This window comes from Psammomys obesus, unplaced genomic scaffold (genome assembly GCF_907164565.1).
Source record: "Psammomys obesus unplaced genomic scaffold, mPsaObe1.curated_primary_1811, whole genome shotgun sequence".
Lineage (NCBI taxonomy): Eukaryota > Metazoa > Chordata > Mammalia > Rodentia > Muridae > Psammomys > Psammomys obesus.
Window position 1 is genome coordinate 12,351,301 of NW_026596079.1, and position 16,005 is coordinate 12,367,305.

Genomic DNA, 16,005 nt, shown 5'->3' on the forward strand with positions numbered 1-16,005 from the left:
TTTTTTTTTTTTTTTTTTTTTTTTTTACAGTGTGAACAAGCAGGGTGAAGGAGGACTCTTTTTTTTTTTTTTTTTTCATTTGCCCTGAAGATATACAAGGGTACCAAGCCTAGGATTAACGAGCTACAGCTAGATGGGGGGCGGGGGCTGTGTGGGTGAGTCTTCATGTGGGACCAGGTATGCTTTGAGTGATTCTTTGGGAGATCCGAAGGAGGGATTTGGCTCCTTGTTTCTCGAATTGAAGCCCTGTAAGGTCTGCGCTCGGCTTTAAGTAGGCAGTATTGGAATGTTGCTTAGACATACTTTATTTCTTTTGATTCTGGGATTCCTTTGATTACAGAATGCATTATTGATGTCCTAGCAGTGCTGGCAGAGAAAGCTAAGTTAAAGTGCATTGACAGGAACGTGCTTTCTGTTTCAGACAGGCTAACCATTGAAAATAGGGCCGTCAGAGAATGGAGGAAATAAGGCTATTAAGAAGAACACAGACAAGCTGGGTGGCTGGGTGGTGGCTGCTGGTGGGATGAGCCATGAGTTCAAGTGAGAATGCTCTGGTTACCTTCTTAATAGTCCCTTTTTTACTTCTAGCATTCCTAGGGGGAGACACATGCTATGGCATTGTCTCTCCTGAGGCCATTCCTGCTCTGAAAGGCCAGAGGGATTTAAAGAAAGGACTTAGACATATCTAGGTTTTAGTTTGATTTCTGTTGCCGTGATTAAAAAACAACAAGCAAACAAACAAAAAACCACTATGACCAAAATCAACTTACCGGAGGGAAGGGTTTAGTTCACCTTACAATTTTAGATCTTCATTGAAAGAAGTCAAGGCAGGAACTTGAAGGCAGGCAAGTAGGCCTCCCTGCTCTTCCTTACAAGGAAGTACAACAGGAGCCATGGAGCCAGCTCATAGGATGGCTTATACTCAGCGACCTGTCTTACATAATTTAGGAGCATCTGCCGAGGGAGTGGTTCTGCCAACAGTGGGCTGGGCCCTCCTACATCAATTAACAAGCATGATAATTCCTCACAGACATGCCCAAAAATCAGTCTGATCTGGGGAGTTCCTCAACGGAGACTGTCCTCTTGGATGCCTCTGGGCTGTGTCAGGTTGTCAGCTAATCGGGACACTAGGTTTCATTGGTTAGTTATAGAAGCTCTGGGAGGATGTGCATCCTGTATTAGCATTCCCTTCCTGGCGAGATGGAGCAACAAGGATGCCTGCTCCCAGGTCATTATGAAACGAAAGAAGTGAATGTTTGTGGTGTGTGATGCACATACTTGCCACATAACGCATGCTGGCTTTGTTATTTTAAAAACTGTTATTGAGGCCATGAGGGTTATTGCTGTTGCCTTAAGAGGAAACAAGAATAACGCTTCTCACTGCCTTGGGCTTCGTCAGGACCCATGATTGCAGGTGATAGAGTAGCTGGCACCTAGGCCTGAATATTGCTAGGGAACACTCACCCACAAGGCTTCCAGGGGAACTAAAACCTCCATGTAAGCTCTTCAAACCCTGTTTTTTTTCCTGTCATTGGACTGAGTGGAGGCTGGTACACTGAGGTTTTATTCCTCAGTGAAGGTGACTTGCAGGCCTTGGAAGCAGCATCCTCTCTGATTGTCACTAGGGCAAGGGTCACTCACTGGACACCAACAGGATGGGCAGGCACATGAAATATGTCTATGCTGCTGATGTTGATGACAAGATGCTAAGTCAGGACTCCTGGCTGCAGGTGTCATTTCTAGTTTGGGGTTGTCACCATAGTGACAGTTATTTGTTCGAGCACCAGTTTGCTATGGGTCTTTCGCTTTGTTTAGACAGAAGCTCCCCCAGTGTCAGCATCTCTAAGATTAGCTTAGCGGGACCCCTTGCTTTCAGTGTTATAGTGCTGAGCTCCAAGCACAGTGACTACGTAGCCTTCAGAAGGTCATACTATAGCTCTGAGCTTTGAGTGTTGGAACCCTCAGCTCGGAGCATTAGAGTGTCTTGGTAGACGGGAGCGCTAATTGTTGGTGGCTTTCTGGGATTCTCCTGCAGTCTCAGCTCTTTACAGTCCCTGCTTCCACCCTCTGCAACTATTCAGCTGCTGCTACTGGATATGCTTGGGGCTGGCAACCATGGGAGCTGTCTGTTTTTCGTGTTATCAGCTTGCTTTTCAAGTAGGCAATAAAACCCCCAGTGAGGCTCTAATAGACTCTGGGTTGCAGCACAAGTGGGGACCACACAGGGAGGTGGACAGAAGGGCAATCTACTGGACAGATCTCAGCATTTCTGCTTTTGTAGACAGTTGTGTATAAGCCCTAAGATGTCCTGGGTGGGGACACCTTCCTACCAGATTGAAGATAGTAGTGAGGATGTGAGACGGATGCAGGGGAGCGATCAAGAGTCATTTGAAGTTGCCATGATGAAGCCAAGTCTCCTGGAGTCTTTGCAGGGTGTCTGGAGGTGCTGTGACCAGCAAAGTCTCCCAGAGCAAAGCCAGGTTAGAATAGTCACCATGACAGTTGTGATAGTTGCTGTGACTCTAACAAAGCCTCTCTGGGACATCCAGGACTGGTTCAGGGTCTTATCTGGGCATCAGTCGCTGCGTCAGTGTCTGTGAACATGTAAATAAAGCAACCTCAGGTGCCATGATGAATGTTCCAGGAACATCAAGGGAGTGTCTGTTTGGACAGCTTTAGTGGTTCCTTTAGAAGTTCAGTTGCCACTGCCCCCAGCAGGCCTTCAGAGGTGGCATCAGTGTCATTCACAGCCTTGCAGGACTTGGGAAGAGTGAGGATAACACTAGCAGTCCTGATCTAGCCGCTGTCCCTGCTCAGCCTGGGGCAGTCACTCACTTGTGCCCTAGGTAGCTGACACTGTAACCAGGCCTGAGGGAAGATTGACAGCTATCAAGCAAGCAAGGAACTGCCTTCAACTCACAGCTTCAGTCATTTGAACGGACAAACAAACAAGTCTTGAAGAGTGCCCACATAAAAGATTAGACATGAAATTAACATTCTTCTTTAGCAGACCTATCCAACCATGCCTAAGCCTCAGCCAAGCACCCTTAGGGAAGGATGGGGCCTCCCTCTCCTTGGCCACACACCTGCCCTACACTGGCAGTTCTCCTACTTTTGATCCTTTTCCTCCCTAGCAGCACTGCATCATAAGTATCATTATACATTTCTAGGCAGGCTCTGCCTGAAGCCAAACGCTGCGGAAATGGGAGACTGTAAATGTGAGAGATGAAGGCAGGAAACAGAAAGAGATGATGTGGTCCACAGTAGTCAGAATCTTTCCCTGCTGTGCCTCATTCTCCTGGGGTCTTCTCTGTGTTGGCTGAGCCGTGAGTTTGCTCCCTCGAATCCACCCATCCTGGTCTGAGTGCTGTGTCTTGGAGCTACTTACTCCCTGGCTACTTCCTTTTTTTTTTTTTTAATATCTGTGGTTTTCTCTATTTTTAAATTTTTTTTTATTAATTACACTTTATTCACTTTGTATCCCCCCTGTAGCTCCTTCCCTCCTCCCCTCCAAATCCTTCCCTTCCTCTCCGTTTTCCACTCATGCCCCTCCCCAAGTCCACTGATAGGGGAGGTCTTCCACTCCTTCCTTCTGATCCTAGTCTATTAGGTCTCATCAGCAGTGGCTGCATTGTCTTCCTCTGTGGCCTGGGAAGGCTGCTCCCTTCTCAGGGGAAGGTGATCAAAGAGCAGGCCAATCAGTTCATGTCAAAGACAGTCCCTGTTCCCATTACAATGGAACCCACTTGGACACTGAACTGCCATGGGCTACATCTGTGCAGGGGTCCTAGGTTATCTCTATGAATGGTCCTTGGTTGGAAAATCAGTCTCAGAAAAGACCCCTGTGCCCAGATTTTTTGGTTCTGTTGCTCTCCTTGTGGAGTTTCTGTCCTCTCCAGGTCTTACTGTTTCCCACTTCTTTCATAAGATTCCCTGCACTCTGCCCAAAGGTTGGCCATAAGTCTCAGCATCTGCTTTGATACCCTGCAGGGCAGAGCCTTTCAGAGGCCCTCTGTGTCAGGCTCCTGTCTTGTTCCCTGTTTTCTCCTTCTTCTGATGTCCATCCTCTTTGTCTTTCTGAATAGGGATTGAGCATATTAACCAGAGTCCTCCTTCTTGATTAGTTTCTTTAGGTGTACAGATTTTAGTATGCTTATCCTATATTTTATGTCTAATATCCACTTATGAGTAAGTATATCCCTGTGTGTCTTACAGCTTCTGGGATACCTCACACAGGATGATCTTTTCCAGATCCTACCACTTACTAGCAAATTTCATGATTTCCTTGTTTTTGTTTTTTGTTTTTGTTGTTGTTGTTGTTGTTTTGTTTTGTTTTATTGCTGAGTAATACTCTATTGTGTAGCTGTACCACAATTTCTGTATCCATTCCTCAGTTGAGGGGCATCTGGGTTGTTTCCAGCTCCTGGCTATTATAAATAAAGCTGCTGCAAACATGGTTGAGCAAATGTCCTTATTGTGTACTTGAGCCTCTTTTGGATATATGCCTAGGAGTAGTATAGCTGGATCTTGAGGAAGCGCTATTCCTAGTTGTCTGAGAAAGCGCCAGGTTGATTTCCAAAGTGGATGTACAAGTTTACATTCCCACCAGAAGTGGAGGAGGGGTTCCCTTTCTCCACAACCTCTCCAGCATGTGTTATCACTTGAGTTTTTGATCTTAGCCATTCTGATGAGTGTAAGGTGAAATCTCAGGGTTGTTTTGATTTGCATTTCCCTGATGACTAAGGATGTTGAGCATTTCTTTAAGTGTTTCTCTTGCCATTTGATATTCCTCTATCAAGAGTTCTCTGTTTAGCTCTGTTCCCTCTAAACCTGCCTCATGTTGGTGGGCAGGAGAAAGAGGCTGGTGTTGCTTGCGATAGGAGGCTCTGTCCTTTAATGAAGCTGAGAGGTCTCGTGGTATGCCATCTGCAGGCTGGTACGCCAAGAAAGCCAGTGATGTGGTTCCATTTGAGTCTGGAAACCAGAGGACCCAGACTCTAAAGGTTTTGGTCCTAACCTGAATCAGAAGGCCTAAGAATGAGGAACACCAGTATCCAAGCACAGAAGAGCATGGATTTCAGCTCATGTGGAAAGCAAATTCAACCCTGCGCCTTTCTTCATTCAGGACTTTGGACAGACTGGATGAGGCCCATTCACCCCAGAAACACCATCTGCAGACATATCCAAATACAATGTTTTTCCAGCTGCCTGGGCAGCTCTTAGCCAAGTCAAGCTGACACATGAGACTGACCATCACAGTGCTTATTGAGGGGTCGTTCTCATTATTACTGATGCCACAGAGTCCAGAAATGGATAAACTATTGAGCTAGGAAATTCTGGGAATGCTTCCTAGAAGGGTGGAGCTTCACTTTGAAGAAACAAGTTGAGCTGCTAAGAGATGGAAAGAAATAATAGCACAACAATATGTTTGGCTTATTTTCTTTGGGCTCCTGGTTTTGTCTGAGTACAGCTCCCTTTGAACAGGAAAAATTCACACTGGTAAATAGGAAAAGTGTTTGACGTGCTTTTACAAGAGGAAGCAATTGTCTGAGCTGCAGCCAGCTGCAAATGACTCCAGAGTTTATAACATCCTTTCTGAAAGCATGTGAATCCAATGTCTGTGAGGCTCCCGTAGAATAAAGCTCAGCTCCTCTGTGAGGACTGATACTGGAGACAGTATGCTAATTACTTTGGTTGTGTTACGACAAAGTACTTGGTGTAAGTAATTTAAGGATAGAGGGTTTATTCTGGTTCACGGTTTCAGAGGGCTCAGTCCCTGGTTGCTCGGTCCTATGTGATCAGGTAGAGCATTGTGGCAGAGAAATTCCGTACCTCATGATAGACAGGAAACAGAGAGAATGAGGGGGATCCTGGGATTAAGTATGAACTTCAAAACCATGCCCATAGCAACTTACTTTTTCTAATTAGGTCTCAGCTTCTGAAGTATCTTATCACCTTCCCATACATTGCCAACAGCCTGGGCTCAAATGTTCAGCACATTGTGTGCGTTTGTGTGTATTGATGGAGGACATATTTCACTTTCCAACCACGGCAGAAAGGTTTATGTATTGTGTAGTTCACGCTCTTTACTCCTACATGACATCAGGGGTGGCTGTCCTGACTGACACAATGTAGGTTGCAGGACAGACTTTTGGTGGAAAAGCATGCATGTGGGTGTTGACAAGTGATACTTGATGCAGATGGATTACACTTTACTTCAGCAGGTAGTTGTTTCAGGTGTTTTATCCCTGGGGCAACAAGATGACAGGATGTTGAGAGGAACATTTTTACTCATGCCACAGATTTTACTGAACACCTACTTACAGACACCCATTGTTCCTCCCCAATGTGTGTTTGCTAGATGTTTCCTGCATCTCTGCGACCATCTCCAGGGAGGGATGGAAATTGGCTAAAGGGATGCCTCAGTCCGCCTTCCCTCAGAAGCAAGATCTGAGATGTCTTATCCATTCTTCAGAAGGCACCCTGGAGTGAGTCCCAGGGTCTTATGGGATAACATGCATCCGCTTCTGGGTCTTACTTCGCTGTAGCATAGTTAGGGCATTGATTTCAGGAACTGCCAACACTGCTAGTTTTAAACACTGGGAATTTCCCAGGGAGCCAGAGTTTCACTCAGCGTTTTAACCACAACATCATGTTGCTTCTGACTTGAAGTAGGGTTGTTTGTTTGTTTGTTTTTGTTTTTATAATCCTGATTTTTGAGGATGAAGAACATGAAGTGTATATGGGTTAAATAGCTCACCAGAGTCCCACTGTGGCTTCTAACTCAGGTGTAGTTCTTCTAATCATAAGTCATATTGTAAGAATACAGGATCTAGCAAGACAGTGTCATCATTATACAGTGCCCAGTATTTGCTTGCTTGCTTATTTATTTATTTAACTTTATTTTTATTGTTTGAGAATTTTATAAAGCATTTAAAGTGTTTGGCTCAAACCACAAATTTCTTCCCCTCTACTTCCTCTTTTATTCCCGAACTACCTTTTTCTCCCAACTTCATCTCTTCATGTGCTCACTCTCTCTCACACACACACTAAAAGATACTTTTAAGAAACCTACCAATTTGTTAAATAGTGTGAAGTGAATTTTTTTAAACTTATCTGTGGTTCTCAGCCTCTCAGAAAATCATTTTAATTGAAATGTATTATTTATCTCACCTTTACAAAAGCTAGCTCTGGAGAGAGAAAATGGCCTTAAAATTCAAACAGTATTTATCTTCAAGTATTATGATAGTAAATGGTTTTTATTTTATGCCTTAGTTGTTTTCCTGATCCCTCTGGAAAGAAACGTCCCCTGAAACAGAATCAGTCTCAGAGGATAAAGTGGTCTTAATGTGTGTGTTTAGCTTAGAGCACTGTGGGAGCCATCTAGGCCTATGTATGGATGCCGACCCATCTTAGGAGGTCATCATCAAGGCAGGGGAGTGTCATACCTCACACAGCTCTTTCACACTCATCTCTCTGGAGATTCATAGTGTGAACTGATGTGGGCCTGGCTGGAGTTATGGCTTTGTTTCACAAACCAGGACCTAAGAGCCTGCAAGGCTAAACTATAAATATGAGGTTCTGAAGAACCCATCAAAAGACAAGGCTGAGGTAGGCGAGTGGATGAGGGCTTACGGTCTCACGTAGCAGCTTGTGGGGGACCTTTTTTAGGCAGAGGAAGTATGGCTGCTGTTTGTTTACTTCATGTATTTGTTTTATTATTTCTATTATTTGAGACAGAGTCTCATGTATCTCAGGCTAGCCTCAAATTCCTTGTGCGGCCTAAGAGGACCTTGAACTTTCTGATCCTCCCACCTCTATCTCCAGAGTTCTGGGATCATAGGTGTGCATTACCGTGCCTCATTTACTTGGTGTCAATGGTCAAACCCAGTGTTTCTTACATGTTAGGCAGGCCTCCTACCACAGAAGTACATTCCCAGGCCAACCTTTTGGGCTTTTATCCACAATCTGGTGCTCCTATGCACTGTTATAAGCACATTATGTTTTAAGTCTTGATTTTTTTCTTTTATAAAGACGACTCATTACCTGACTTGCAGGATTTTTCTAAGGGTCAGGTTGGTGCCAGGTAGGTGGAAATGCCACAAGAATAGCTGTGTCAGTTGTCAACCTACTGTGCTGTCTGTGTGCAAGGTTTCTTTTTTATTTCGTGACTTGTATTCATACTCATTGGTGTTCATAAATTAATGTTCTTATGCTGTCTAGTTAGTTTAGAAAATTTTTTATGTATTCATCTATTTGTATGTGTATTGTATGAACGTAACATGCTGTTACATGCATGTGGAAGTCAGAGGACAACTTGTGAGAGCTGGTCGTCTCTTCCCATGTGGATTTCTTGAATGTAGGTTGTCCAGCTTGGTGGCAAGATGGCGCCAAAGGGGCCAGCAAGTGTTAGTTCAGTGATTTCCATTCTTTTCATGGAGCAGGGCTTTTTAAATTTTGTCCAACCCTGACCCTCTTCCATGTGAAAAACTTTAACACAAGCTCTGTTATGTAGGTTGATAAAGTGTAAATACAAATGAAAACATACTTATATTTTTAAATGACTGCTTTTTAAAGAGGAAAGCAATTATACACACTAATGAGATGGATATACTTGAATACTTGAGATTGAAAGGCATAGAGCATCAGACTTTTCAGAGCCCATCAAGACTTCGGTTTTATGATCATTAACTCAAAGAGTAGTGCTTCATAGATGCATAGTACAAAATAAAAAGTATATTTAAGGCTGTTTCAGAAATCGTTGGACAGTCCATCCTGATCCTAAGACAAAATTCATATAACCTTGTTATATGAAACCCAAATCAGCAATTTGAACAAGTTTTTAAAAATCAAACATTCCAATGCAATACATTCCAAAGATAGACTAATTTGATGCCTACATGCTGAGAGATGACTATGGGGAAATAGTGACAGTCCCTGTTTTCTGTAGCTAAATCATTACAGCTCCGTAAGAGTGCTGTGATTCATAGCATGCAGTAGCCTCGAGTGGGAACTGAGGCACGTCATCGGCCTTCATCAGTGTGAGGGCTTGCACAGTGCAAAGTGTGCACGCTGTACAGTTAGAGCTGAGGATGAAGAAAACTTGCACAGTGAGACAAGGGTGAGGTCTGCCAAAGGCACTCCAGATTCATCATGCATCTGATTTCTAATTCACTTGGTAGCTGGGTATTCAGAAACTTACTGTTGCAAGATTTTTCCTTACTCCCCCCCACCCCATAGGGACGACCCACATTTAAATAGCTTTTGTTCTAGAGCACCAAGAAGTCACTGAAAGATGGTTAGCTGGGGGTGGAGAGGTGGGAGATGACACCATCAGATTTCTAAAAATTTTATCCTGCACACAAACTTGATTATGAGATGGAACCTTGGGGCTAGAGATGGCTCAGCAGTTAAGAGCGCTTACTGCTTTTGTGGAGGACCTAAGTTCAGGTCCCAGCATCCACACCTGGCAGCTCACAACCTGATCCAAGAAATCTGTTGTCTTCTTTTGGATTGGACTCTATAAGCACATGTACTCCTGTGCACATCTCACATAGACACACACATATACATGTATTTAAAATCCTTAAAAAAAGATTTGAATCTTACTTGGATGTGGATTTTAAGAGACAAACAACCGGTTATCTTTGACTACTAGGAAACTGAACAGTGTGTGGAAGCTTGATGTTGCCAACAGTAGTTGATGGTGCTTGGGGCTAGATGATAGACACATGGATTTCATACTTCTCTTCCCCTGTATTTTGTATGTACAAAATAAGTGAAAGAGAGAGACTGGTTTCCTCTTGGAAGACCTGATTTAGTATTGTGGTTAAGTCAGTTGCAGTGGCCCAGATGAAAATACTGGGGGTTTGGTCCAGGGCATCAGAGAAGATAGGGAGATAGCTTTTAGTGGGCAGGTTTTCAAGAAGTAAGGTAGACATGACTTGGGGATGGTTGAGGATGATGGAAAGGTCTAGAGTTTTTGGCCTTGGAGGGAGGTATCACTCTGACTAGTGACCCTGGAGAAGCACCAAGCAGGCTCCATGGCCCATGAAAGTTTACAACCCAGCTCTCTTTCTTCTCTATCTTACAAATATTGCAGCTGCTTCGCATGCAGTGTCTCTCATTCCAGACTTCTTGCATTCAGTGCACTCAGCAGTTAATTAAGCTTTGGTATGCATGCATTAATTAAAACCCTTTCCCAGGTTAACAGGGGCTGTCCTGAAATATGTAGGTTCATTTCCATCTCTCTGCTTTCCGGTAGGCCCACAGCTGCATGTGACTGTCCGTCTGTCTGTCTGTCCATCCTACCTTCCATACGCTGTTAGTTCATGTTTAAGGAGCCTGGGTCTAGAGAAGTGAATGACTTGCAAATTGCTCTCCAAGGCTGAGCCAGAAATAGAAGGCAAGAAAGTTCCTGAACAGTCTTGCACAGAGCTGCTCTGATGGAGGTGTCAGCCCCACTGTCGGGAGTGACACGTGCTAGCTGTCTGCCCTCACTTGCTGACTGGTCACTCTAGGGAACCAGAGCACTCCTAATGAGGGCCCAGCCTCCATTGGTTGGGTAGAGGTTTTGTTGCCCATCCCCCATCTGACTGTGTCACCTTTTCTCCCCCCAACACTATTCAGGTCGTTTTCGGATGTGAAGGCTGAGACATGAGATCTTCAGCCTCCCGGCTCTCCAGTTTTTCCTCAAGAGATTCACTATGGAATCGGTGAGTGGTCCCTGGCCCACCTTGTCTGGGAAACATGCTGATACTTTGCAGGGTGGGTTGCAAGAAGCATCAGTGCGCACATCCATGCCCTATTTGGGGCATGATAGACCTCTGAAAGTTTTCTTCCCCCCCCTTTTTTTGTTTTACATTTATTAATTTATGGATGTATATTTTATGGCAAAACGTAGTATTCAGGAGACAAGTGTCCAGAGTTGATTTTCTGCTTCCACCATCTATTTTCTTGAAATCCAACTTAGGTTCTCAAACTCAGTGGCAAAAACCCTTACGAACTTTGCCATCTTGACTGTCTTTGCTTGTTGGGACAGGATCTCATGTAGTCCCAGTCTCATTTTAACCATACCCTGTGGCTGAGGATGACCTTGACCTTCTGATTCCTCCTACTTCCACCTCCTAAGTGCAAGGATTACAGGTGTGCACTACCATGCCTGGTTTATGCAGTGCTGGGGATAGAGCTGGGGCATTGTGCATGCTGGGCAAACACTCTACCAATTAAGCTACATCCTGGCTCTTTCACACAGTTTTCTTTCGCATTCATTACCTGTTGAATTTCATCCTAAGGAAATGCATGGGGGGTGGTGGGATGGGGTTTGAAGAGGAGGGTTATATCAGAAAGTGGTCAGGAATGTTGTGCTTGCTGCTTGAATCAGCTGAAGTTCTTTGGAGATGGTTGCATCCCATCTGTCCTAATGCGTAGGAATGACTGCGTTTGCAAATAGATCTCCCAGCTGGATTTTAAGTCATTGTTTCTGGCTCTGGGTCTCCCCACTGATCCCCGATATATTCTGGGTCCTCTCCTTATGAAAGTAGGTTTAACCCCTTTAGCAGCATGCAATACTGAGTCCTAGAATTGGGGAGGATAGGGGAGCAGTTGAGAAGTTTGACTTCAGTGGTCTACTATAAATCTGACTGCTGAGGAAGAGCCCCAAGAAACCTGTAAGATCATGAGAGTTGACTGCCAACGGTTGACTAGATGTGGCTGATGTTGCCTGGAAGTCAGCATAGGGTAGTGTGTGCTCATGCTGGAGGGAGTAGCTGGGTCCTGGCCTAGATTCAGATTTGTATGATCTCAGTTGAGCCATTGACCTTATCTCTTCTTCCACTCCCTTATCTAGGAAAGGGGCACAATAAATATATTTCAGTTTTTGTTTTGTTTTGTTTTTGGCACAGGCTAGAAAAGTTATGCAATAAAATGTTTGGATTTGGTAGGCACTCAGAATGTGATAATTGTTTTATTTTCAGGCTGAAAACAAAGTTTAAGGGTGGTTGGATAAGGGAAAGTATTCTGCACAGGGAGCCAGGGAGATGGCTCAGTTAGTAAAATGCTTGCTGAGCAAGCAAGCATAAGGACCTGAGTTCAGCTCTCTGGCATCCATGTGAAAGCTGGCCAGGGCCAAAGCAATCCAAGTTTGTAATATAAGTGCTTTTGGAGGGGGTGGATAATGGGTGGTGGTAGTGGTGAATGATTTTTTTTTAAGCTTTCTGGCAGCCAGTCTAGATAACTATAAGCCAGGTTCATTAAGAGACCGTGTCTTAATCATAATGTGCTGAAGTAATTGAGGAAGGTATCTGGGCATAGATCTGTGGTATCTGGGTGTGCATATGTGAACATGCTTAACACATACACACACACACACACACAGAGTGGGTCGGAGAAATGAGTGGGGAATCAAAACTGAGGCTTTGGATGTGACCCAGACATGAGGTGACAAGAAACTGTTTCCAAGGAAACAAGGCTCTTGGTGCCTGCTTTCGTAGTTTTGTCTTTTACAAGGTTTTTCCAAATCCTGTTATGTTTTATTATGTTTTGTTTTTGAAGTCAAGAGTACCATACAAAGTGGCATTCATTTTTCATTTTTTAGGTATCTTTTTAAGGCATATGAATTGTACTGGAATTGTAAGAACTCTCAGCATTATTAGAATTAGATTTTGCTGTGAATGACATAAACCCCAAGAGACCCTTGACTTTAAAAATGCAGGGCTGGGAATTGACTCAGCAGGTAAAGCACTTGCTGTGCAAGCACCAGGATTGGAATTTGGATCCTAGAGCCCAGGTGATTGCCAGATGGTCGTGGTAGCCTGCCACTGAGTCTAACCTTGGAAGATGGAGACAGGATCCTTGGAGTAAGCTTCCCATGCATATGCTCACATTTATGTGAACACTCATGTACACACACACACACATACACACACATGAAAAAATACAGATAGTGTATGTACTCTATTTTCTAAAAGTGGAGAGGTGCCACAGCAGAAAAGACTCAGGTCTTTTCTCTTGTTTCTGTGCTGTGTGGCTTTCTGTTTCCAAGCCTCTCTTAGTCTCCCATGCCAGCTGCATTTTTCCTGGCCATCGCATTTACTAGATGCAAACAAACAAGCAACAGCAGCAGCAACAACAAAAACAAACAAAAAGAAAGGCAAGGTATATATGCTGTTTCTGCATGTTATCTTCTTGGCCAAAATTTAATTTAATCCTCTGACTATACTTAGGTACCAAAAAATTTTTTTTTCATTAAAATATAATCTTTATTCAGTGAGAGTATGCTTACCAACCCAAGTCTTGTTAGCATAGAAGAAGGGAATACTCTGCAGGGCCCATCTTCTTTGGACATGCTGCTACGTACTGGATGAATGTTATTGAGAAGATGCGCTCTGTAGCCAGACTGCTGGAGTTCTAATTGCTGGACACAAGTCAAGTGACCTTGAAAAAATCTACTGACCTCTCTGAACCTCAGGATTTTCACCCATGAAAACCAATTTCATGCAGCGCCACGAAGTGTTCTTGTGAGCTGTGGATGAGCGGAGGCAAAGCCCTCGCCTGTTGCCTGGTGCCCCGTAAATGCTGCCTCTGCTTTCACCCTGACTGCTGTTTACAGTCTGCTGTAATGCTTAGTCACTACGCCATTGCTTCCTCCACCATCCTTGCCTGCCTCCTCCTGCCTCTCCTACCGCTACCACTGCTGTGCTGCTGTTGTAGCTTCCACTGCTCCCGTTCCCACAGCTTCTACTTCCTGAAACTTCCGTTAGTGCCATTCCTCCTCCCTCCATGCCTTCCACTTCCTGATGCAGTGCTACTTCCAATTCCCTGTGCTCGCTGACATAGCATTCCCTGCCTCTGAATCTCAGTGCATAATAAGTAAGCACTTCCCTCCATTTGGAAGTTGACAGTGAGACAGTGGCTGGAAGGGGCGCAGATGTGATGGGCATCCGAGGTTCTGCTGATCTGTTTCCTGATGTAGGTGTTGGCTTCTTTGAGTATAAAATTCCACTTAAGACAGAGTGTTCTGTGTGCTAATTTTATACTTCAGAAAAACATGTCCCTTAGGGGTAGGCAGATGTCTTGGTTGGGAAAGTGTGTGCTGTGCAAGCATGAAGGTCTGAGTTTAAGCCCCTGAAGCCAGGTGAGAAAGCCAAGAGTAGTGGCACATGTCTCTCACCCCTGTTCTCAGGAGGCAGAGACAGAAAGATCCGTGGGTTTGCTGGCCAGCCAGTCTACCTATATCATTGAGTTTCAGTGAGAGACCCTGCCTCAAAAATTAAGGTGGAGAGTCAGAGAGACTCCGACATTCACCTCTGGCCTCCATACAGATGCACACACACGTGTGTATGCACACGAAGGCAAGTATGTGCCTGAGCTGGCAAGTGGTAGAACGTGAATGGTGCCACAGCCAGTTGATTGCAAAGCCTGTACTCTGAACTACAATCCGAAGACTTGAATTTCTGTTACTCAATTCCTTCATCCTTTCACTAAGGGACAATAATCCACTGCATGTTCCTTAGGAGCTAGGAACTGGAATGCAGGGTACGTGTCTTATGGAGCTCTATCTTGAAAAGGTGAACACCATAGAGACATCAGATTAGGATCAGTGTGTGATGCCCTAGGGCCACAGGGTAGGTCCAGAAGCCAGCCTAACCACTCCACTGAGTGATTGATAGGGAAAAGTTCCCACATTAGAGGGTAGTCCAACCACACGTGGCCCACATTCAGCCATATAAAGCAGTGTTCTCTACCCCCCGCCAACAAATAGTAGGAAAGGGTCAGCTTTTCTTGTGTGTCACTTGTCACAGTTATGAGCTGCCTGGCACTCCAAGCAGCAGGCCACGCTGGAGCTGTGAATTCAGCATAAGAGACAAGACAGTGTGAACAAATGAGTGAATGACTAAGATCCACAGCAGTGCAGGTGTCATGCCTGGAAAAGTGTGGTGGGAAAGGAATAAGAGCCATTTCTTTATGACACCGTGATAACCCCTGGAAGGCAGGAAAACAGTGTCCCCACAGCTGGGTCAGATTCAAGAAACCAGCTGGCGTTGTTTCTAGGGTATTTCTTTATACATACAAATGACCTAACTTGAGCCTGCAACCCTCCTAAGCCAAGCCCTGGGAAAATCTTCTGCCTTCCAAATGTCAAGGCAGACTCTGTCATTATCATGCTGCTGGCTGTTAGTCCAAATTGAATTTCCCTGCATCCAGCTGATGTCCCTTTTTGGCCACAGGGCAGGGGTCAGGAATGTGTGCTGCACATGGACAGGAAATGTGTCCCCGAAGCCAAACACAAGGCTAACCTCTCTACGCTGCATTTCTAACATAGCTGAAAGGGTCATGATGCCTTAGGAGTCTGGACAGGAAAGAAAAAAAGAAATGCATGATAGAAAAACAGTTTTTAAGTTCCACTGTGAAAGGCCTTTGGATATAGTTGAAGCGGCCTAAAATTCCTAGGGCCACTTTCCAGCTTTGGTTGTTCTTCAATTACAGTGTTCTCCTCAAATTGAGAGCAGGGAAAGTATGATCCTGTATCCTCCCTCCCTCCCTCCCTCTCTCCTTCTTCCCTCTTTCTCTCCCTCCCTCCTTCCATCCTTCCCTCTTTCTCTCCCTCCCTCCCTTTCCCTTCCTCCGTCTCTCTCCCTCCCTGTCTCCCTCCCTCCCTCTCTCCTTCCCTTCCTTTCCTTTGAGAAAGTAGGGAGAAGTGCAGAACTCTAGAAATAAGTGAGAAGCGCCGAGGGCTAGGCCTCTGTGAGCATCATTTATAGTCAGTCATTGTTTTAAAAGCTGTACTCATTCTACAGATGCCTAAGTTTTCTTTTTTTTTAGGTTTATTTTTAAAATTAACATTTTTGTTAATGCACAGAATGATGGGTTTCATTAGGATATTTTCATATATAGATTTCCTTGTATCTTCCTCAGTCATACCCCCACTACTATTCTCCAATTCTTCCTCATCTCTTCTTACACTAGTCCTCTTCCTCCCACAACAGAGCCCCCTTCTGCCTCTAT

General features: G+C 44.5%; 1 protein-coding gene across 4 annotated transcripts in view; it reads left to right on the forward strand.

Annotated features, from left to right (window-relative positions):
- The window catches only part of Asap1 (ArfGAP with SH3 domain, ankyrin repeat and PH domain 1), a 315,053-nt gene that overhangs the window by 24,695 nt on the left and 274,353 nt on the right, over positions 1–16,005 (forward strand). For all 4 annotated transcript variants that reach the window (XM_055626359.1, XM_055626361.1, XM_055626360.1 and 1 more), the window contains exon 2: positions 10,630–10,715. In XM_055626359.1, coding sequence (XP_055482334.1) covers positions 10,657–10,715 — 59 coding nt within the window. In that variant the 5' untranslated portion in view covers positions 10,630–10,656. The remainder of the gene's footprint in view (positions 1–10,629; positions 10,716–16,005) is intronic.